General features: G+C 39.7%; 3 protein-coding genes across 3 annotated transcripts; 2 read left to right on the top strand and 1 right to left on the bottom strand.

Annotated features, from left to right (window-relative positions):
• Nucleotides 1-6,071: 6,071 nt before the first annotated feature.
• LOC129733903 (exonuclease mut-7 homolog) lies at nucleotides 6,072-9,885 on the top strand. Its single transcript, XM_055695503.1, has 10 exons — nucleotides 6,072-6,200; nucleotides 6,288-6,359; nucleotides 6,422-6,764; nucleotides 6,823-7,243; nucleotides 7,298-7,479; nucleotides 7,554-7,737; nucleotides 7,823-8,325; nucleotides 8,384-8,825; nucleotides 9,114-9,288; nucleotides 9,350-9,885. The coding sequence occupies exons 2-10, from the start codon at nucleotides 6,303-6,305 to the stop codon at nucleotides 9,839-9,841; spliced, it is 2,799 nt and encodes a 932-aa protein (XP_055551478.1). The 5' UTR covers nucleotides 6,072-6,200; nucleotides 6,288-6,302; the 3' UTR covers nucleotides 9,842-9,885.
• A 721-nt stretch (nucleotides 9,886-10,606) lies between these two features.
• Nucleotides 10,607-14,868, top strand: LOC129733904 (antigen 5 like allergen Cul n 1-like). Its single transcript, XM_055695504.1, has 4 exons — nucleotides 10,607-11,028; nucleotides 13,325-13,866; nucleotides 14,191-14,426; nucleotides 14,483-14,868. The coding sequence occupies exons 1-4, from the start codon at nucleotides 11,025-11,027 to the stop codon at nucleotides 14,751-14,753; spliced, it is 1,053 nt and encodes a 350-aa protein (XP_055551479.1). The 5' UTR covers nucleotides 10,607-11,024; the 3' UTR covers nucleotides 14,754-14,868.
• Nucleotides 14,763-15,851, bottom strand: LOC129733905 (glycine-rich selenoprotein-like). The gene is made up of 3 exons (XM_055695505.1): nucleotides 15,636-15,851; nucleotides 15,495-15,579; nucleotides 14,763-15,248 (listed from the first exon to the last, which is right to left on the bottom strand). The coding sequence occupies exons 1-3, from the start codon at nucleotides 15,652-15,654 to the stop codon at nucleotides 15,074-15,076; spliced, it is 279 nt and encodes a 92-aa protein (XP_055551480.1). The 5' UTR covers nucleotides 15,655-15,851; the 3' UTR covers nucleotides 14,763-15,073.
• Between the last annotated feature and the right edge of the window lie 6,344 nt (nucleotides 15,852-22,195).

Below are 22,195 nucleotides of genomic sequence, written 5' to 3'. Positions count from 1 at the left end.
AATGGGGTTATTTTAAGTTGGTCTGACAAGGTTAAGTACTAATTTATGATAAAAAACTTATTTTTAAAGAGCACATTGGAAGTATTCAAGCAAAGTGTATCAAATATACGAGATGTTTATATCCTCTCATTAACAGAAATTCCAAACTTTGTTTAAAGAATAAACTTTTGATTAACAAACACATTTTTAGACCAGCAATGCTTTATGCTGTACTGATCTGGTCAAGTTGTTGTTAAACAAGGAAAAAAATGCTGCAAAGGATTCAGAATAAAATTCTGAAAATGATTTTGAAGCGTCCTTCTTCCCTCTCCTAGGTTGAGGGGCTTGACGGTTTTGCAATTAGTAATATCTGGTTTAAATTCGTGAACTAAAATATTCTTTTCGGTTATGTATTATACAAGATAGATCCAGTCTAATAAGGTCAGATGCTAGTTGCAAAACACCTCAAACGTTCTTTGAAAAGACTTTGATGGGCTTTTCGATTGTAATCAATATAAAGAAGCAATAAAACTTAACCTAATACTGCATACAGCATGACCATTGTAAAATAATTTCAAATGTCTATAAAGCTCATTAGAATCTTTCATTGTAACGGCCGTAATAAGACGAAGTTGAATGTTAATGATAATGATTGGGTGGAATGTTTGAATCATTTAACAATTTGATAAAAGGTCAGAGTGATTGATTTCGTCTTTTACGGATTAAGCAGTTTTAATTGACTATTGTGACAAGTAAGACATGCTTTCTACTGAGGTGCCTAGAGGGCTCAGTAAAGAAATTTGGTAAAGTAATCAAAAGATTGCGTTACCAACTTTCTCAAAGCCAACGCTCAACCAGTAGTTAGATATATGCGCGGTCGTGATTCAGACTTATTTACATAACTTTTTATTGTTCAAACCAAATTATCAATCCAGTTTCTTTTTTTTTTAAATGCGAGAAAAATCAAGAATTAAAGCAAACTAAGAATCAAGCAATTACCCTGAGGAATACAATCAAACAAAGATCAATGAAAGAGTGATTAAAGGTAACAAACATAAAACGGGGTAAGTAAAGGATTAAGGCACAGCAGGTATGTAAATTACTAGTACTATGGTTATTATTATTTATCAAATGTTTCATCTGACAAGAGTTTTAATGAATAAAAATATTTAAATATATGTGCGGTTGGGAGGGGTTGCCTTGAGAGGCCCTGGACGCAGACCGGAATACGAGACAAATATTACATACATATATTAAAAATGAACGAAATTTATTTCACAGTTACAACTATTCTTTTTTTCTTTTCATGCAACTTTCTGCAACTACATACTATCACTGTTCCCTTCGACTATCCACTATATTCAACCTTGTCTTACTATACGGCATTCCAACGCAGAATTCATTTGACCTCTCGGGTTACTATGCTGCGATGCCAAATCTAATCTCTCCACTGGTACAGCATGGAAAGTTTTTAAGCCCTGGAGACTTGGTCTTGCGGCCCCCTTCTGTACCCGAAAATGAAAATGATTTTGAAGCGTCCTTCTTGGTTTGGTACACTCGAATTACATAGACTTACTGGTATTGAAACATTAGAAGCTATGTCGAATAAAATTATTGACAATTTTCGACAAAAATCGTTGCAATCCTCAATTGCCACGATAAGCTCTCTTTTTAACCAATAAGTTAGCAATTACGTTAGTTGTAAGTTTACTTCCCTTTCCTGACAAGTAGGTTTAAATCCCTACGACTGATAAGTCCTAATTTCGAAAGCAAACAAATCCTAACAATTAAAGTTACAATTTTTCTAATAGTGTTTAGAAGTCACCATTTGTGATTGAATACACATACTCATTATTTACTAATATTTATCATAAATACTTAAACTACTAACAACCCCCCCTCATAAAAAAGGCAGGCTTCAGTGAGTAGGACATGTAGCCAGAATACCTGACGAGAGAGCCACCAAAACTATCCTCAGTAAAGAACCAGGAAGAGGCCATCGACTCCGTGGTAGGCCTCGCACGCGGTGGATGTGCACGGTGGAAGGAGATACACTTATGTCTTATGTATGTGGTATTACCATATACATAAGACATACGTAACACTCAGGAAGAAATCTTCTAAAAAAGTTGGTACAAAATGAACTACTCGAATGGTACCGCCCTCTGAATAAAATCACTGTTTGAGTTGTTTTTGAAGGCAGTGTGCCTGCGCAGCCCTGCATTTGTCTCGTTCCTACTCGAAATATGCTGCATTGATTATGTGAATAAATCTTTGACAGTTCCTTATGGGATTTTCTTACACTGGCGTTTTTTTTTCTGGCACGCGTTGCCTTATAGTACTCCGTACATCGCCCTGTCAAACTACTCGATAAATAATGAACCAAATGAGTTTACTTTTTCTCGGCCTTATCAAGCCCCAAAGAATATCCCATAATTAACTGTCAAAAACTTATTTACAAAATCAATGCAGCATTTTTCGAGTAGAAACGAGACAAATGCAGGGCTGCGCAGGTACACCGCCTTCAAAAACAACTCAAATAGTGATTTTATTCAGGGTGTGGTACCATTCGAGTAGTTCATTTTGTACCAACTTTTCTGGAAGATTTCTTCCTGAGTGTTACGTATGTCTTATGTATGTGGTATTACCGCATACTTAGACATACGTAACACTAGCGATTTTTTTTGGTACTCTTTGCCCCACATCACCCGGTACCAACACCAGTTTGAACTGCTCGACGAAAATGAACGGAATGAATTTTCTTCATCGCGGCTCTACTCGAGCCCTCAACAAAATCCCTTAAGAAACTGTCAAAAAAGTTGTTTACAAAATCAATGCTGCATTTTTCGAGTGGGAACGAGACAAATGCAGGGCTGCGCAGGTACACAACCTCCATAAACTACTCAAACATAGGTTTTTTTTTACAGAGGTTGGTACTTTCGAGTGGTTCATTTTGTACCAACTTTTTTGGAAGATTTCTTCCTGAGTGTTACGTATGTCTTATGTATGTGGTATTACGCTGTTGGGTGCGTTTTTCTCGAAACCATGCTTTTTCAACTAGTGGTACGTTTTTCTCAGCATCCATTGAACCGATTTGGCTGAAATTTTTTTTCCAACATGAAAAAGTGGATTATCGAACTTAATTGATCTGCGATAACGCACACATATATGAAATTTGACAGCAGTGAATCCCCTCTGTTTTCGACTTTCCATAGTAGCACAGAACGGAAGGTCAACTTCAGGTATATGATCGAACAGAAAGTGCACACAAAAAGGACTGAAAAATGACAATTGAATTTTCTGTGCTCTCGGGCAATATATATTTGTCGTGTACGTTTATGCCGCTTTGCCAGTGGTATAATGTGGCATAATTTATTCGATGTTTTGAATTGACGGTTATTTCAACAGTTTAACCCGTTTAATACAATCTATTACGTTCGATGCAAAAACGTTTTGGAAAAAATTCGCAATTATTCACATTTGTGGAGTTTGTCATATTACAATAGTGTAACGAAGGTATTGTAATCGACAAGTGTTGATTTGAAACACGAGCAACAATCAATGTTATTGAAAAATCGTGCGTTTTATACCGTTAATGTTGCAATTCTTCCATTTACAATTGTACCATGTGTTATAGATGGTTATTTTTGAAAATTGTTAAAATATAAAATGCAGCTCGTGAGTTTTTTTTTCAACTCGAGAAAGTACTTTGAGTTTTTAAAAATCATGGCACAGATGGATTTTTTAACGCAAATTTTCCGAATGTTTATAATAAATGAATCACATCTTTATTCGGAAATAAAATTTATAAACTAGTTTCATCCTCTAATTAGATTATATTAAATATTTTGCCGATTGACTCTAGTCCATTCTGGAGAATATAGATTTTCTACTCATTGATGCGACATGCGACATGCCATTTAAATAAAAATAAGCAGAATAAGGTTAAGTAAAATCAGGTTAGCTTCTAGGGCAACGAATAATGCGATTGTAAGAGGTACTGGTTCCATTGTGCAGTCTTTTTTTTTGAAATCTGATAAAAATCTAATCGTGATTCGAAAAAATGCGCTCGAGCAGGCAGAAGTTTGTAAAAATCTGCACACATTTTGAGAAAGTCATAGGGAAAAAAAATGTAGTTAATCATCCCGCATAATCAATAATCATAAAACGTGCCTAACAACTAGTTCGGGATATAGTTTCGACTGTGTGGGGTATCTTTAAACCATATGGATTATCATCCGTTTATGGTTATTGATTATGCGGGATGGAGATTGAAAAAAAATCGCACATACCTGCGAATCAAAACAAATCAGCGTTTTGCTGACAAATCTGGTATCCCTGCTGACAACCGAAAGTGACAACCTTACAGAACACTGAAAAAGGATCTCAAGAGGTTCGTTTCAAGAGGTTTCGAAATGCGTCGTAACCTGAGATTACTCCGAAGTAATCAATGTCATTTTTTTCGAGTAATCCAAGGTAACCATCAACAATCAATGACAAATAAACTCAAGTACGAGTAGTCAAAATTTATTTTATTATTTATTCACTTTTCGGGTTTCTTGCATGCATTTGAATGACGTTCAATTTTGACATAAAAACGCTTTTTAGATGGATGAGGGCCCAACTAACAAACCCCCGACTAATGAGCAACCGGTTAGCGAATCACCATTGTATATCAATAGTGCCTTACCCCTAGCGTTCGTTCATATATGGAAACATTCGTATAATAGATAACGCGCTCAGGGGAGAGGTGGAGGAAAGGTATCCAGCGAAGTGTTGAACTGCATAAGACCACCATGCAAATTTGCGTTACTTAGTTGATGGGGGTTTTGAAAATTTCCGAACTTCACGTTACGTAATATACGAATATTCTTTAAGAGGACTCTAAACGAGGTGGTAATTAGAGACTTGAAACAAAAGATGCGACTCTCACTTTATGTAACTCGTGTTAATAATCTGATTATTTTCACAGTTAAAAGGAGTAGATTACTAAAAAACAATAAAGGAACAGTTCTACAATTATCTATGCCGCTATCTGAGTCAGCTGTTTTGAAGGATGCTAGGGGCAAGACACTGCGTAACCCAATAGGTGATTAGTAATCCTAACAAAAAGAAACAACCGGTGTCATCTTGCAACCTGGATAGCTCAAACCAACGCGTGAAAGTCCTTCACTAGTTGGGCTACGAATTTAGTGCAACTAGCAAAATTCGATTGTATTCATTGTTACTAAGTGTTTATCGTTGCATTTTCAGACACACCTCTAGTTACTTCAAAACTCTTTGAAGTCATATTATCGTCGTTGTGATGTTGGTGTATAGAAACATAGTAAAACGGTATGCCAAAAGTACAACCGGCTATATTGCAAAAAAAAAAAATGCCAAAGACTAAAGTTGTTTATTAAAACAACCGATGACCAAAATTCATCGCATCTTATAATATACTATTGCTATGCATTCAAATTATAAATACGGTAAAGCTACATTCCTTGCTACTGATATTCATTCATTTTAGAAGCAATTCACAACTTGAAACACATGAATTTGCGATTTTCATTTGCTTAGTTAGTAAGAATCTATTAACAAGTAGAAAAAGTATTTGCTGTCGCTTGGTGATGCTTCGTCTCCAACCGTACAAAACAAAAAAACGCTTCCCCGCTCGTGCCTACTTGTTGATCAAACCGTTTCAACATGTCGCTATGGTTGGGAAGTTAATGTAAATAAATAAATAAATTAATGATAGATATTAATAAATATATTAACCAATATCGTGTAATATTACCGAAATATTTTTCATGAAATAAAGTTGTCAAGCCCCTAGAAATAATGTGTTTTCCTTCTCACAGATGCTTAGCAGGGTTAACCTGTAGTGTTTTCGCCGACAGATTTATACCAGTGTGTTTGATTGATTTCGATAAAAGTAGTATAAATTCTGTTTATTTTCCGTGTAAAAAGCGTTCTTTCCACCCCTAGGGAGCGCTGCAAAATTCACTGAGCACTTAGCAGTTCGGTTCTGTGATAGTAGGGTCCCCCCTTAAGCGCTTTCCTTGTTGCATTGCAACTTTTATTTTTTTACTGGCACACTGAAATGAGAAGTGACAGCTGTCAAATGCCAAATTAATGATTCATCGCTCTCTCAAGAGGCGGAGTCTACGAATACCAAAACAAAGTTGGTCAGTGCCGCGTTTTCAGATTTTACAAAATAGTTTACTGTTAAAATTTAGGTAAATTTAAAGAAGCATATCTATCACACTTTGCTCAACATACAAATTGTATTTACTATTACTATTGACAATCATTTCTGTGTTTAGCTATCGCAAATTACAATGTCAGATCCCAGCTCCCAAGAGGGAGCTCGTTACATACCAGCTGGGTATAACAGCGTAAGTGAAATTTGTTTCGTATTATTCTTATACCTCTAAGCGCATTTCTTCTCGACGACTAGGATGACACGGAAGAGGAGTACCTGATGTCACCGAACGATTCCAACGTTTCGTTTGGTTCCACCGGTAAATGCTTCGAAGACGAGCGCATTAGAATTGTTCCGCATCTAGGGTGGCATGCCGGACTTGGGGAACGAGATTTTGACACCACACTGGACGAAAGCATTGGCAATTGGTTCGAGGGTTTCCAGGAGAGTTTCAAAGCCCTTAAAAAGGGTCCACTAATAACGCAGCGATTGCACATGTTTTATCTGAATACACAGAACCCTTTCGAGTGGGCTCTGAAGCTGTTCGCCAACTGTGGAGATAACAATGCGCCGAAAACCAGCTCGCTTGCCTATACTGGTAGTTTTGGTGGATTTAATGTGTTTTTAGATCTTTCTGATCGAGTACTTTATTGCAGTGATTGAAGAGTTAGCCTCATTTAAGAAGCAATACAAACCCGACACAAGCGTTCTGGTGGACGATAACTTGCGAATGGTGGCGTTCAACTTCGTGGCCAAACACGGCCATTGTCAACTGTTTCGAATGGTGGTAGACACTTTTGAAATGTTGCCCTGTCGAGAGATGTTCATTCCACAAGTGAGACAAATGATTGTTCGGAAGCAGTACAAAGAAGCCGGCCAGATTGCGATTGATCTGGAGCTTTTCAGTGAGTTCGATGAGCACGATTTTGTGATGCCTTTGTTTATGCAGGATAAGATTTCGATTGCCGAAGATTACTTGAATAAGGCTGAACGGTTGCAACGACCGGTGGTGAAATTGTTGGACTCGTTCTTCGATAAACGGCAATCGGTGGAAAACCACTGTTCTCTTTATATAACGTGAGTCATGTCATTTAATTGATGAAAAGTTTAACAAGTATGACTTAATTGCAGCGAACACGATGTTACAGATGTATACTATAGTAAGCTGCATCAGAAGCCGTTAAGTAAATTAGTACAACGACTGGCGAAAAATTACAATGTTCCAAAGGAGTTCACACCGAACGTGAATAAAATGAAGAACTTCGGAGCACTGCAGTTTTTACTGCACAAGCGATACTACGAAAAGAGCTTGAGTATGCACGTCAGAAAACTATTCGTATCCGCAATGCCAATTAAAAAAGTACCTTCCTAATGTTATTCTCAATAGATAAAGATTCCTGGGATGAGATGGTGCGAGACACCGTCCCGAAGGATGACACCGACCTGCAGATGGAATTGGTCTGCTTGTGCTCGAATTTCAATGATCAAGCTGAAGCGGCCAAGTGGGCACGATTCTATCGTATAAAGTTCACCGAGCTTCCCCTGCTGGTGCAGGATTACATAGTTGAGAGGTGGATATCTATTTTATTAATAGAGGAATTTTGGGCTAAAGTTTGTGAATTGAGATAAACATGTTTTTTTTTCTATATTTTGCAGCGCCGGCAGCAAACCTGACGACCGTCAAAAGGCTGTGGATAACGACGTGTGGGATGCACCGAGTTCGGGAGAACCAACACATTCGCTGTGTTTGGACGATCGCCACGTGCATCTGGTGGATTCGCGGGATAAATTTTACGCGATGATATCGGATCTCCGCCAGCAGTCGCTCATATCTTTCGATTCCGAGTGGAAGCCCACGTTTGGCGGCAGCAATGAGGTTTCGCTGATACAGCTTGCCACCTGGGATAACGTGTACATGATCGACGTTATGACGGGACAGCTGGAGACGACCGACTGGGTGGCGTTGGCGAAAAACGTGTTCAACCGCGACGATATTTTGAAGTTAGCGTTTGCCCCTTCCACCGACATTTCTATGTTCCAGAAAGCATTACCATCGTTCAATGTTACCTACAATTCGCAGACTAGTTCGTCTATACTAGATCTGCAGGATTTGTGGCGATATGTAGATACTGTTAAAAATTTTAGGTTTCCTTTCGCGGGTGGGTTTTTCTATAGTACTATCGTGCTCTATGCTAAATCTTTCTTTTTTGTTTGTAGAGGAAACGACAAATAAAAATTTAGCCAATCTGGCTAAGCTATGTCTTGGTAAAAAATTAGACAAATCGAATCAATTTTCGAATTGGGCTCAGCGACCCCTGCGCAAGGAGCAGCTGCAGTACGCTGCACTGGATGCGTACTGTCTACTGGAAATCTACGATGTGATCCGGAAGCAACTGGTGAAGTTAAAACTTGACCCTGGCGACATTCTGAACGGTTTGTTGTGCGAAACTAAATCAGGAGGTGGTGATGGAGTTACCAGCAAAAAAAAGTCGACTCGATCTCGGGGGAGCAGAGCGTCCCGTCGAGTTGGAGGCAGTGATGAAAAGTACAACAACAAACGAGCAGGGCAGAATGTAACGGAAGCCACGAGGACAGGCGCCAGTGCTCAACGGCAACAACAGTTGCAGCAGCCGCCCAGTCCAAATGTAAAATCTGTGTTGTAAGTTGGTATTGTGCCGAAAAAAAGTTAATCTCAAAGAACAAACACTAGACATCATAAGTACAAATCAAACTACCAAAATGAGACCGATCGTAATTGTAACCTGAACTTATTACTGTACCCATTATTAAAACTGTTTTCATTTCACCTCAGGCAGAGCTTCTCATTCCAAAAACACGCATAACCTTGATCACGTTGGGCGTTGGGTGTTACTCGGTCGGGCAGAGCAAAGGATGGTTGGAAACGTTGGTTTTTCAAGTTGCTTTATTTTTGTTGTTGGTTTTGCAGCGTTTCTGAGGTGCGTTTCGTATGTGATAAAATGCTCGAAGGATTGGCCAAGATGCTGCGACGCTTCGGTATCGACACGGTGGCGATAAAGGGCGGCGAGAATCATGATCGGTGTGTCTTTGTGGCCCTGAAGGAGAAGCGGTTCGTGTTGACTCGCGGTGCTAACTTTCAGAAGGTTTGTTGTGGGTCGAGATTGTTTTTTTTTGTGTGGCTTATTTTATTCTAAACCGTTGTAGTTTTCGGAATTCTTACCACCGGGTTATTGCTACAAGATTGGCAACGATCGGGTAGAAGACCAACTGCTGGAGGTGCTCCGGTATTATCGGGTTGTAGTTTTTCAGGAGAATATTTTCAGCCGCTGTCAGCTGTGCAACTGTGGACATTTTTTGTCGGCCAAGCCGGAAGATATCTATATGCTGGTGCACGGTCAGCCCATGCCTAGCTCCTATCGGGAGGACAATCATCGGGAACCGATGGAAACACAAATGGGGCGAATTAGGTTGAATCGCAGTTGGATACTGGATCGTTTGCTAAAGAAATCATTGGAAACCGGCCAAACGGCCAGTGGGGCCAAGATCGATACAGGCTACGTAGGTGACACAGTGCTGGCCAATGTGGACGTATTTTACATCTGTGATGGGTGCGGACGATGTTATTGGGACGGGTCCCATTTAGACAATATTCTTGCCGGGAAACTGGCTGACCTGCTTACGCTTAGGTATGATTAATCGAAAATGAATGTATTTAGAATAAAATGGTATTATGTTTTGTATGGAAACGTGTATTAGCTACTGTGCAGAGAAACTGGTTTCAGCACGTGCTAGGAGAACTACGCGCACAAGTGTGAAAAGGGGTGTGTTGATTCACGATTCTAATTAGCGCCTTCAGGGGAAGTAAAATGCTTAGTATCACAATCGATTTGCATCCAGAACTGTTTTCACTGCAATTATGAGTGTTTATGTGTTCTTCCATACGGCGCATCGTAAACATCGTTAAATCACAATCACACCCAGCACATTTATTCGTCTTAGACTAAGATAAAAAATCGTTTAACCGTTTTTTCTTCCGTTTAACATTTATAGTACCACGTCACGCTTCTCATAAACAACGTTCATGATTTAAAAATTGGTTCGTCATGCTTCGGATAGGTACAATAACCTGCACGAATTTTTTGCTATTTGGTTTCACAAGTTAGAATTTTTTTCACATGCATTTCCTGGCAGTTTCTACATCACACGTTTTACGACTTCCGCTGATCGCGAGCCAGTCACCACTTTTTGCCACAGCAAATATTTGCTGCTTGTTTTTGTTTGATCTACCAACCCCTGTAGAGCGTCAAGCAGTGATCTCGAGGGCCCTCGAGGATTGTACAGAAATTGATAGTTTAAATGGAGCCAATTTACATACATAGTTCTGTGGCCGGCAGTTATTGCGTGGCAGGAGTGGAACATAGTTTACGCTCCGATTTCTCATCAGGTCCCATCATAACCAGTCATGATTATGATTAGGTGTAGATTTGTTCATGCGTTTGCACGGTAGGTAACACTACATTATCTCACGCACGCCGTCGGTCAGGATTGCCGAAGCGATCGTCGCGTTTATGATCGCATCTCTCCGCGCGCGTCTCAAGAATCTTCGTTCGTTACAGACGGTTGGAATCCCTTTTCCGTTCTCTCCTAATGGAGCCTCCACGAATGGCTTGGACGTGTATAAAAATGCTGGTCTGAATGGACGGGGTCGGTTATTTGAGTGGTGACTGTCTGGTGTGCTGTTTGTAGCTATACGGGCATTTATTGAATAGTATTCATTGTTTGCCAGCGCGTTGTGAGTTTGTTTTGCGAGTAGTGCAATTGATTGTTGCTTTTCTTCGCAAACATAGCAGACGCCGAAGTGGACATTTTAAAAGAGATCATGGGTAAGTCACTTTGCCCCTGGTGGAATGGAAGATATGCAATTCGATAAAATTTGAATTCAAATCGAGTGTCTCTTCGCAGATTATAGTCAAGATGGTGATGGTGTTTTTTTTGTCGAGTTTTTATAAAAATACTCATGAAAATATTAGTCCCAATTCCTTCAGGGCAAGCAGAGCCGGATTTACGATTGTGGGGGCCCGGGGCCCAGTTTACAGTGGGGGCCCCAGAATAAAACAAACCCGTTTTTTTTATCGTACGAGTTAAAAACACTTATTTCTCATTGAAAAGTTACCAAAAATTTGCTAGAATTTTTTCTTACGAGTTTTTTTTTGCAGAGAACTTATTGATTAAATAATCAACATTCAACTCCTTCAGAATATTGTACTCTCAACTTAACAATGCTAAGTTTGACAGCCTTTCACTCTTAGTCGTACGCAACCTATTTTCAATCAGTTTCATCTTCGATAAAGACCTTTCTCCAGTTGCGTTCGAGATCATTAGGCTCAAATAAATAAATGTATGCAACTGCTCGAAATCCGGAATTTTTTTCTTGATATCTGAAAAATAAAAACCTACCGCAATTCGAAAAAAAAATTTGCACACAATTTGAGAAAGACTGCGCAAATATAAGGCTACGCTGGCAATAATCTACAGAACCTAGGAAAAAACTACACACTTCTGCAGGTCAATAAAATCTGCACACGGACTCTGAAAATCTGCATTTTGCAACGCAAATCTAGTATCCCTGATTCGGACAGGTAAACTTATTTTCGGAATCAACAGCAATGTATTAAAAAAACTTGTGGATTATCTTCTTTCCTGCTTGATCTCCCATGCGCGCTGGTTCGATTCAAATGGTGTGTTAATGTGTGTCATTCCAAGAGAATCGAAGGTGAAATCTTATGGATGTGGTTGTGATATTGGCGCTCGCGAAAAAATAACACTGAAGGAAAGTTTTAGATTGAAATGGTCTGTTCAAATTTTCTTACTGTAAATTGAACTTTTGATTGAATCTCATTTTTGATAAAGAAAAGAACTTTTTCTCGTTTTGTGGGGGCCCGAAAAAAAAGGGGGGGGGGCCCGGGGCTTCAAAAAGCCTTCTACCAGAATACCAATTCGGGCTAAATGGTTTAGAGAAAAACATATTTTTTAGTTTTGAGACGCTTGGAAACATCAACAGTCATGGGTGTCATCCGAAGTCACGAGTAAGCAAGACCATGTATATTGTGATTTGTTTTTCTCAAAGCAAAGACCAAGTGCTAACATTCCGCTGTCAGAGCTTGGCCTTTCTGTTTATTAGTTTTTGCAGCCGACTTTTGGAATACTGAGATAGTCTCTTCTAAATCAGAATTCGACTCAGGAGCCCTCATTTTATAACTTGAACCCAATCCCGGCGGAGAGAAATCAGTTTTTACGTCGAAAAATGAACTCCAAACTCTTATTACTCATCAACTGTATGCACAATTAATACAAATTTTATTGCATATTAAAAATCAATCTGTTATCTAACCATACTGAATTGTTTCATCGTGCAAATTTTCAAGTACAGTTGTTAATCTTAAATCAAAGTTTGGATGCCGGGAATAGGTTAAGCTAATAAGTGATCACTTCAAAAATTGAGGCTCAGATATCAGAAGAACTAAGAGTTACCGGAGAACGCGTGCGAGGTGCAAAAAGGGAAGTACACAAACTCCAAAACCCAAATTTCGAGAAACGTTTTTTACGATATTAGCCGTAAGGAGTCTGATCAAGGTTGTAAAGCACTTTTTATGGTTATTGATCATAGGGCTAGTACGCCGAAAATCGGCCAGATAGAAATAACCAGTCCTGAACCAAGCATTGAATAGGGATAAGCTTCGTGCTCGGTTGTTTCTTATTGTGGGAACATTTTTGCGGTAGAGCATTATAGGAATGGCGCGCAAACATCCTCTGATAGAACAAAAACCTGATGATAAGCTTTGTGTTAACCCACCGATTCGAATTAGTAGGTAATAAAAAAACATCAGTTCTCTTGTTCAAACAGGTTTCTAGCTGTTAATCTTATTATTTGATCAAATTACTCCTCTCCAATCACCGGGTGTAAACAGGGATGGGAAAAATGACAATCAATTTCGTTTCGCCTAAGGAGAGCTTCCTAACTATTGTCTTCAAAGCCGACAGGCTTCTCCGCCGTCGGTAATGATCGCTTGATCACCGTTCGGTGAAGCGATCGTGCTGTATCTGATGAACTTTGAAAGATGCTATTTTTATTGTTATTGATGCGATCGTCCATCCCTGAAACTCGCTTTTTTCCCTCAGATAGCGCAATCCATTACCGGATAATTAAAAACCCGTCATCGTTGCAAAGACTTGGCAGGTCGATATGGGTACTGTTAACTCTTATGGTCATTTGGGACCAAACAAGTGCCAATTATGTTCGCTACGAATACTACACGGACGGAGAGGAGTCGATAGTCGAGAGTTCGACTTCTACCGATGGAACCACACTGCTTATGTCACTGCCAGAAACGACCTTGGTGGAACAGGAAGAGGAGGAGAAGGGGAACTCTCAAATAAGCACCACTGATAGTGTGGACGTTGTTAGCAGTGAAAATGACGACTATTATTGCCGTGAAGATCTATGCTCGCAATATGATCAAACTGGGCAGCTGGTCCGAAAGCAACACGTTGCGTGTGGTCATGATGGGTCATTTGCTGCTGATTGTCCTCCAGGGAGAACCTTGTTTAAAATTGACTCGCAACTCAGAGCGTTTCTGATCCACCTGCATAACGAAGCCCGAAACCGCTTGGCAAATGGATCGATGGAGGGATTCGAAGCGGCTTCTCGAATGCCAACTGTGGTAAGTACTGTCTCTAAAACATCCATGAATCGTACGCACGATGTCTGTTTGAGAAGGGCTGAATTTACGTTTTAATTTTTTATATAGCAAATATTATTTTGTGACCATTTTATGATACTTTCATAAATTTTAAATATTTTTTGAATCCCACAAAACCCTTGCGTATTACGGCTACGATAAGAACCATTTTTAAGCTACAAAACCATCTGAAACTTTTTAAGTTGTTCGCTTAAATGTAATTGTACCTAATAATTGATAGTTTAAGTTTTATTCATGTAGACAGATGCTATCAGATGAAAAACGAATAATAATAATGACTTTTAGGTATGGAACGATGAGTTGGCGGTATTGGCCGAACTGAACGCCAAAAGTTGCCAGTTCAAGCACGACGAATGTCGCAATACGGAGTTGTATCGCCAGGCAGGCCAAAATCTTGCAATCGGTTACTATCCTGTTGAGGAGAATTTATTTGACATTTTGCAAAAATTGACCACCTTGTGGTTCGATGAATACAGGCTTGCGAACCAAACGCTGATGGACACCTTCATGAGTCCACCAAAGTGAGTATACAAATTTTATAAGTCAGTAATTTACAAGTATATTTCCCTTTCTACAGTGTAACGATCGGCCATTTCACTCAGATGATAAGCGATCGAACTACAGCGATCGGTTGCGGAATCGTTATCTACCCACAGAAAGTGGCCGGGTACACCTTCAAGGTTGTGCTTTATGCGTGCAACTATTCAATCACAAGCATCTACAGTCAACCAGTGTATCGAAAGGGTCCAGTTGGTGCCGGCTGCGTCGCTGGGATGAACCCACTGTATGGCGGTTTATGCAGTGAGGAAGAGAATCAGTTGATCCGATCCGTGCCATTTTACGAATGAAACAAGAAGTTTAGTGTACTAAATGAAACACGTTATTGTATTGTTTATTCCTTTTAAGAAGATCAATTTATTGTTTTACACATATAGTACATGTACCTGTGAGAAATCACCAGAAGATAGAATTTATTTTTATAACAAACGATAGACTTCACCATCCTCAGAAGACCCTCTTCAAAATACACCCGCCTGTGTGGTAGCGTAGGTTTAGAGCGTATTCGTCATACAAAAGCTGCAGCGCTTTTCGGATTTCCAAAGGTGGCGGTTGAGTGCACTAGCATCCATACGAAACGGTTAAGTTTGGGCTGGATGCTTTACCGCGCTCATCCACCACCTGGGATGGTACAGTCCCTTAGGGTCATCGTTCGCCCTATTGGCCGTTGCCGGGGCCCACCTGGTGGGCCTCCACCTCCTCCACCACCCCCTCCGCGGCGACTGCCCGTAGTGTCCGTTGAGTTCCCAGGACTGTTTGGATTCAGATCAAGCAATGTTCGAAAGCTGGAAAACACCAAGGTTAAATTTAAAAAAAAACTGATATAAATAAGGTATCGGCTCTATTATTGTTAGGTTTTACCTATTTTCGTCAGGGGGTAAAATGATGTATCTTTCTGCAAAATAATTATTCTCCATGACTTCATTAACCCCCCGGACGATAGTAGGTAAAACCTGACGATAACAGAGCCGAAACCCTATATTAAATAATTCTTCATTTAGTTACTAGATAAAACATGATGAAAAACGTACAACATAACGAAAAAATTGAAGAATCCGGTAATCAGCCCAAGGAAACGCTGAACAGTCCACGGTTGAGATTGATGGACGGTTCCATCTGAAATAGTTAAATTACTTGTATGTGCTTTGCAGTGAAAATGAAATGCTACTTACCTCTTGCTACGTATACCATTTTTAGAATAATTTATCTCTTGTCCGTTTGCATTGCAGTAAGTCCCTTGAGTAGTTCGGAAAAAGTGGTGAAATCCACCGTAACTTGTTCAAAAACTCACTAATATTCGTTTTATATGAATGAAAATATGACTAGACTCGAACATTCTGAACTTTTTGTTCAGGGAGGGAGTTCAAGTCAAAAGCACGTCATTAGAATTTTGACGTTTCAATTGCTGCTCTGCATTCATGGAACAGTTTGGAAAGTGAAATCAGCTTGCTGGCGCTTAATTGGATTTAGTTTTTGTCGTATTTTTTCGTGGATTAGCTCAATACTGGTTTACAATAAACTAAAATTATTGCAAATTTCCGCTGAAACGCGAATTACAGACAACTTGCAAACAAAATGCAAACAACTTGTACGTCAGATTTATCGTATAGCAGCATACGAGAGTGAACGCGATAGACTGTATAGATGGTATAGATACGATTAACGAAGGCATTCTGTCGCGTTCGCTCTAGTTGACTGGTATATGATCAATCACGTGCAAGTTATCTGCTTTTTGCTTGCAAGTTGTCTGTAATTCGCGTTTCAGATGCAATCAGCAATACTAAACGAAATTCCGTGAATTGTAAAACTGAAAAACAGTAACATTTTGAAAAAAAAAAAAAAACTGTGAATCAGCAAAAAAGTGGATTGCTGGTATGCTTTTAGCAAAGTATCTTGCTGAACCATAAATAGACAATTTGGTGTGCACGTCCTGATGTATTATTAACGTTGCAGCACTAAATCGAAATCGCGACTTTTCGCTGCGACTTTAAATATCCTTACGTGGGAAGTAGTGCGCTGTTTAGCACATCAGATGGATGACACCCCGTTAAGCATACAGACGCGAGGCATACGGACGCGAGGCATAGTACGCTAGGCATAATGGACGGCAGACATACGGACACGAGGCATATGGACACGAGGCCGAAAGGACGCGAGGCCGATTGGACGCGAGGCCGGATGGACGCGAGGCCGGATGGACGCGAGGCCGGATGGACGCAAGGCCGGGTGGACGCGAGGCCGGATGGACGCGAGGCTGGATGGACACCAGGCCGAATGGACGCGAGGCCTGATGGACGCGAGGCCGAATGGACGCGAGGCCGAATGGATACAAGGCCAAGGGGAAGTGATGCGAAATATGTTATTATCGTCATCATCATCACAGCCCTCTTTCAATAACATGTATTTCGCTTCAAAGTGTCATTTGAAAAGCAATACACTCGCGGCCTTCGGCCGACTCGCTGTTCGAGCAAACGCTGTCCTTACTCGCTACCGCTCGAAAACTCTGTTTGAGTAGACCTAGCAAACTAGTAGATCAGTCGTTTGGGTGTGAGAGGCCGCCGTTCTCGACGGCGGGTCGGCAGCCGGCTCGGACTGCGGAAACCACGGCGGTTTAGTGTCGCCTCGTTTCCTTGCCCTCGATTATGCGTCTTCGCTGCATGATTTCAAGAAAAGTATTATACCCAACTTAAACTCTTTAGGAGTATATTAACACCTGAACTACATAATTGGATTTCATGCGATCGTACAAAATCGCATTCGGCCTCGCGTCCATTCGGCCTTGCGTCCATTTGGCCTCGCGTCCATTCGGCCTGGTGTCCATCCAGCCTTGCGTTCGTTACGCCTTTTGGCAGTATGTCTCGTATCCATTATGCCTCACATCCATTATGCCTAGCATACTATGCCTAACATCCATATGCCTAGCGTCCATATGTCCATATATATATATATATATATATATATATATATATATATATATATATATATATATATATATATATATATATATATATATATATATATATATATATATATATATATATATATATATATATATATATATATATATACAGTATACAGCGCACTATTTACGATGTAAAGGCTGGATTACACTCTTTGACCAAACGTCAAATATTTGTCACTTTTTGACAGATGAAAAATTGGTCAAAGATAATTGTTTGTCGCTCTCCAATTTTCACATGTGGCAAACTCGGGCAAACAACCATCATGATGTCAAATAAATTTGACCATTATGTCAGAAGGTCAAATATTTGACCATTGGTCAAAGAGTGTAATACAGACTTAAGGTATAGGAAGCAATAACAAGACACACAGCTCCCTGAATGAGATTGTCAACAAAATCGGAGCGTCCGAAACGCGCTAAAGAAACATCAATTGTGTCTGTGTGCGTGTTATCGAATTGACACGAATTGACAAGAGTCTCGTTGTTGTTATTCACGATGACACAAGTAAAAGAGATTTGTAAGGCTGTTCGCACCAACACGAATTCTTACATGAAATTAATTAATTGATTAAATAATTACTTAAAAAAAGGGTCTGTATCATAATTTAAATTTCACTGAAAATAAGTATTTTGGCTACATTTATCACGAGGTACTCTAACCTCCAGACTACTAAAAATCTGGAATATTCCTACAGCTCATTTAGCTATAATCAGGCGGATTTCGGCTGAGCTAAAGCTTATTTAAGGTGTGCGCTAAAGACTGAAGATCACTTTAACTCTACAAGAAAATGGTGAAATAGTTCTCGCGAATGACACGGTCTAAGTTTTTAGCAAAATGAAAAAGTAAAAGTATGAATTTTGGTTAGCGAATTTGGACACAACAAATTACAAGGGTTGTATGCAAAGCCACGACCACAAGATTGACGTGGAACTACATAAGGTTGTTTGTTACATTACTTGTATTGAATATATTTAAAATTTTGTGTAATAGAAGAGTGGAAGTGCTACCGAATTGCAACTTCCACATACGACAGCGCAAACAAGTTCCAACAGTCAGAGTGCATGCAGGTTGAAATAACAATTCACTTTTAATTCTAGCGCAGAATGATAAAATATTAAATCTTCAATAATTTGTTTGTTGTAAGGACAATTTTTCAATTGTATATAGGATATAATCACATACATAAGACATACGTAACACTCAGGAAGAAATCTTCCAAAAAAGTTGGTAGAAAATGAACTACTCGAATGGTACCACACTCTGAATAAAATCATTGTTTGAGTTGTTTTTGAAGGCAGTGTACCTGCGCAGCCCTGCATTGGTCTCGTTCCTACTCGAATGCTGCATTGATTTTGTAAATAACTTTTTGACAGTTCCTTATGGGATTTTCTATGGGGCTCGATAAAGCCGAGAAAAAGAAAATTCATTTTGTTCATTATTTGTCGAGCAGTTGGACAGGACGAAGTACGGAGTACTATGGGGCAACGTGTACCAAAAAACGCTAGTGTTACGTAAGTTGAAAATTGGAGTTGTCGACTAGCGACATTCGATTTTACTCTCATATCGTACATTATACTTAACGTCGGAAGTAGTGCGCTGTATCCCTTTCCGACCGGGCCCATATGAAAGCGTAGATAGAAGGTGACTTAAACTAAACCTTCTCTTTCGCTTTTTGAAAGTCTTAGTCATTGTTTTATTGCTCACAACGCTAGTGTCAACATCGCAGCTGCTACAAAAATAAGAAACCGAAGCAAGCAAGTGTTTTTATATAGGAATTACTTTGATTTAAGTTTTGTTATCCGTCATTTTTTTCCTACACAATTCTGTGGGCTCGGTCGGAAAGGGGTATAGCGCATCTGATTTGATATACAGCGCATTGCTTCCGACGTTAAGTATAATGTACGGTATGAGAGAAAAATCATCATCTCCCAGATGGTCTGAAAGAAAGAAAAACTGAAACTAAGAGGAAAAAAAATATTAGAAAAGGCGTTTTATCCTTAGTCCAAGGATTCTGTTGATGGAGTCGCATATCGACGACATAGAAAGCCGAGACAGTAACTGCAGCATCATTGCTGATTTCTGAGTTGCTCTTCTTCAATCAATTCGCAACCCAAATCTTCTCCACATGTAAGTAGGATTGAGAAAGACTAAAAAATGAATGGCCATTCTGTTTCGGTCGAAATTTCAACACGGTATAAACACATACATAAGACATACGTAACACTCTGGAAAAATCTTCCAAAAAAGTTGGTACAAAATGAACTACTCGAAGGTACCAACCTCTGTAAAAAAAAGCCTCTTTTTGAGTAGTTTATGGAGGTTGTGTACCTGCGCAGCCCTGCATTTGTCTCGTTCCCACTCGAAAAATGCAGCATTGATTTTGTAAACAACTTATTGACAGTTTCTTAAGGGGTTTTGTTGAGGGCTCGAGTAGAGCCGCTATGAAGAAAATTCATTCCGTTCATTTTCTTCGAGCAGTTCAAACTGGTGTTGGTACCGGATAATGTGGGGCAAAGAGTACCAAAAAAAATCGCCAGTGTTACGTATGTCTAAGTATGTGGTATAAATCAGCTTCAAGGTTCGATTTTTAGGAATTTTCTTAATCTCCCAACTTCAGTTTTTTGAGTAGATGCGGTTCATGCAAAAAACTTATTTTCGAAAAAAATGGTTTTCAGACCACTCTGTTCCGCAACGGCCAGCATCCCAAACCCCTCGTGTATTGTCCAAAATCGGCAACTTTTCATTGGAGGAAGTGCCAGCTGATGTATCTACTTTTGATGCTACCCGCTACCGCACAATAGCAGATTTATACTAGAGGAAATGCCACTGCATCAGCTGGCCCTGTCACTATCGATGCTGATACCCGCTGCAACTGCTGCTGCTGCTAAGTGAGGACTGTTATAGTCGCTGTCTAGATCTAATATGAGCAGTTTCGGCTGAAGCAAGCTCCTATATACGTTAAATACGACATTCCAAATTACTGGCTCTATAATCTATATTATCAACCGTGCTTGGGATAGCAATCATATAATGACCAATTGGAGATCGAATTTGACGTTTTAACGGAACTTGACAATTTTCAATAGTACAATAGTTTTAATTGAAATTACAGTTATCTGCATTTGGGAGAATGCCTAGATGATTTTCCAATAGATTGCTGCAAGAATGATGGAAATTTATTATATTATTAGCATTTGAAATTGGACATTTTTTCACTTTTTCCGTTTTTATATTTTCATTTTACATCCCCATTTCGCGAGCGCCAATATCACAACTACATCCATAAGAGTTCACCTTGGATTCTCTTGGAATGACACACATTAACACACCATTGTAAACGAACCAGCATTGTCCGAATCAGGGATACCAGAAGGATGCGCTTCGCAGATTGCAGATTTCATTGAGATTTTCAGAGTTCATGTGCAGATTTCATTGACCTGCAGATGTGTGTAGTTTTTTCCTAGTTTCTGTAGATTATTGTCAGGGTCGCCTTATATTTGCGCAGTTTTTCTCAAATTGTGTGCAATCGCATTTTTTTTTCAAATTACGATAGGTTTTTTTCAGATATAATAAAAAAAAGTTAAAGGGTATGTGCTTGAGTGCACAAACGTAGGCTTGACGTGGGACTATTGTGGGTGTAAAGATTAAATTCTGCCATAGCCATAGTATATAACACACCAAACGTACAAATACCATACACAACAATCCATGAACAAAAAAAAACACATATACCTGTCACAAACCATAGCATACAAATTAATAGGAAAAATAATTAACTTGTCTATAAAAGTATTCTGTCAAATAAATTTTCTTCGGATGAATGTATACACACATACACGTTTTACACACTCACACTACTCACAAGCACACGCTCCTCAGACACACCCACGCTTCTTACACACACAGACGCTACTCACACACACACACACACGCTACTCTCACACACACATACACACGCTACTCACTCACACACACATACACACGCTACTCACACACACACACACACACACATACACACGCTACTCACTCACACACACATACACACGCTACTCACACACACACACACATACACACGCTACTCACTCACACACACACTCACATACACACGCTACTCACACATACACACGCTACTCACACACACATACTCACGCTAACGCTCCTCAGACAAACACACATGGTATACGACACACTATACCTGCACAAATTACCATCGGCAGCATCCAAACAGCTTCCAAGTCTTCCAATGGTCGCTTCCAACGGCTTACAATGGTCCCTAGTGCCGATCACGTTCAGTTTCGGGCTGTATTCCAACAACGGTACCTGAATTGGATTACCACTGGTGGGGTCCAACTCAGATCGAAGGGAAGCAGAACTGTTCGCTTTTACGGTCGACCAGGGAATGATCTTCTCTTAACACGGAGTGTCCTTTTATAGCGTCACTCAGTGTGGGAAACTTGGGTGATTGGGGGAAGAACCAATCACGTGGAAGCATCTCTGCTTTCTTTCTTCGTCGCTTGCGTTGGGTGATGAATGCGATGCCAATTGGCTGGCATTGCTAGCCAATGACTGAATGCGTGAAATCATTTCGTCTATGTTTTTGAAGTCTGCGTTAGGGAAATATACCAATCGTATGAGAAATGAATGTGGATATTCGACCTTCAAACTTTCCCGCAATTTTCGCGGAGTAATGAGAAGATGGCAACTAAAATTATCATGTTATACAAATCTTGTATGTTTAAGCTTTCCAACGTTATATCAACTATTGAAAT

Source organism: Wyeomyia smithii, chromosome 1, assembly GCF_029784165.1.
Source record: "Wyeomyia smithii strain HCP4-BCI-WySm-NY-G18 chromosome 1, ASM2978416v1, whole genome shotgun sequence".
Lineage (NCBI taxonomy): Eukaryota > Metazoa > Arthropoda > Insecta > Diptera > Culicidae > Wyeomyia > Wyeomyia smithii.
This window is presented reverse-complemented; position numbering and strand designations above follow the sequence as displayed.

Excerpts from the sequence above, each read along its gene's own strand:
- LOC129733903 (XM_055695503.1), top strand. The coding sequence starts at position 6,303 with ATGTCAGATCCCAGCTCCCAAGAGGGAGCTCGTTACATACCAGCTGGG. Across the intron at positions 6,765-6,822 it reads CAGCTCGCTTGCCTATACTG|TGATTGAAGAGTTAGCCTCA; the intron begins GTAGTTTTGGTG and ends ACTTTATTGCAG. Across the intron at positions 8,326-8,383 it reads TTTTAGGTTTCCTTTCGCGG|AGGAAACGACAAATAAAAAT; the intron begins GTGGGTTTTTCT and ends TTTTGTTTGTAG.
- LOC129733904 (XM_055695504.1), top strand. Across the intron at positions 13,867-14,190 it reads CTTCTCGAATGCCAACTGTG|GTATGGAACGATGAGTTGGC; the intron begins GTAAGTACTGTC and ends AATGACTTTTAG. Across the intron at positions 14,427-14,482 it reads ACCTTCATGAGTCCACCAAA|TGTAACGATCGGCCATTTCA; the intron begins GTGAGTATACAA and ends CCCTTTCTACAG.
- LOC129733905 (XM_055695505.1), bottom strand. Across the intron at positions 15,249-15,494 it reads TTCAATTTTTTCGTTATGTT|CTTTCGAACATTGCTTGATC; the intron begins GTACGTTTTTCA and ends GGTGTTTTCCAG.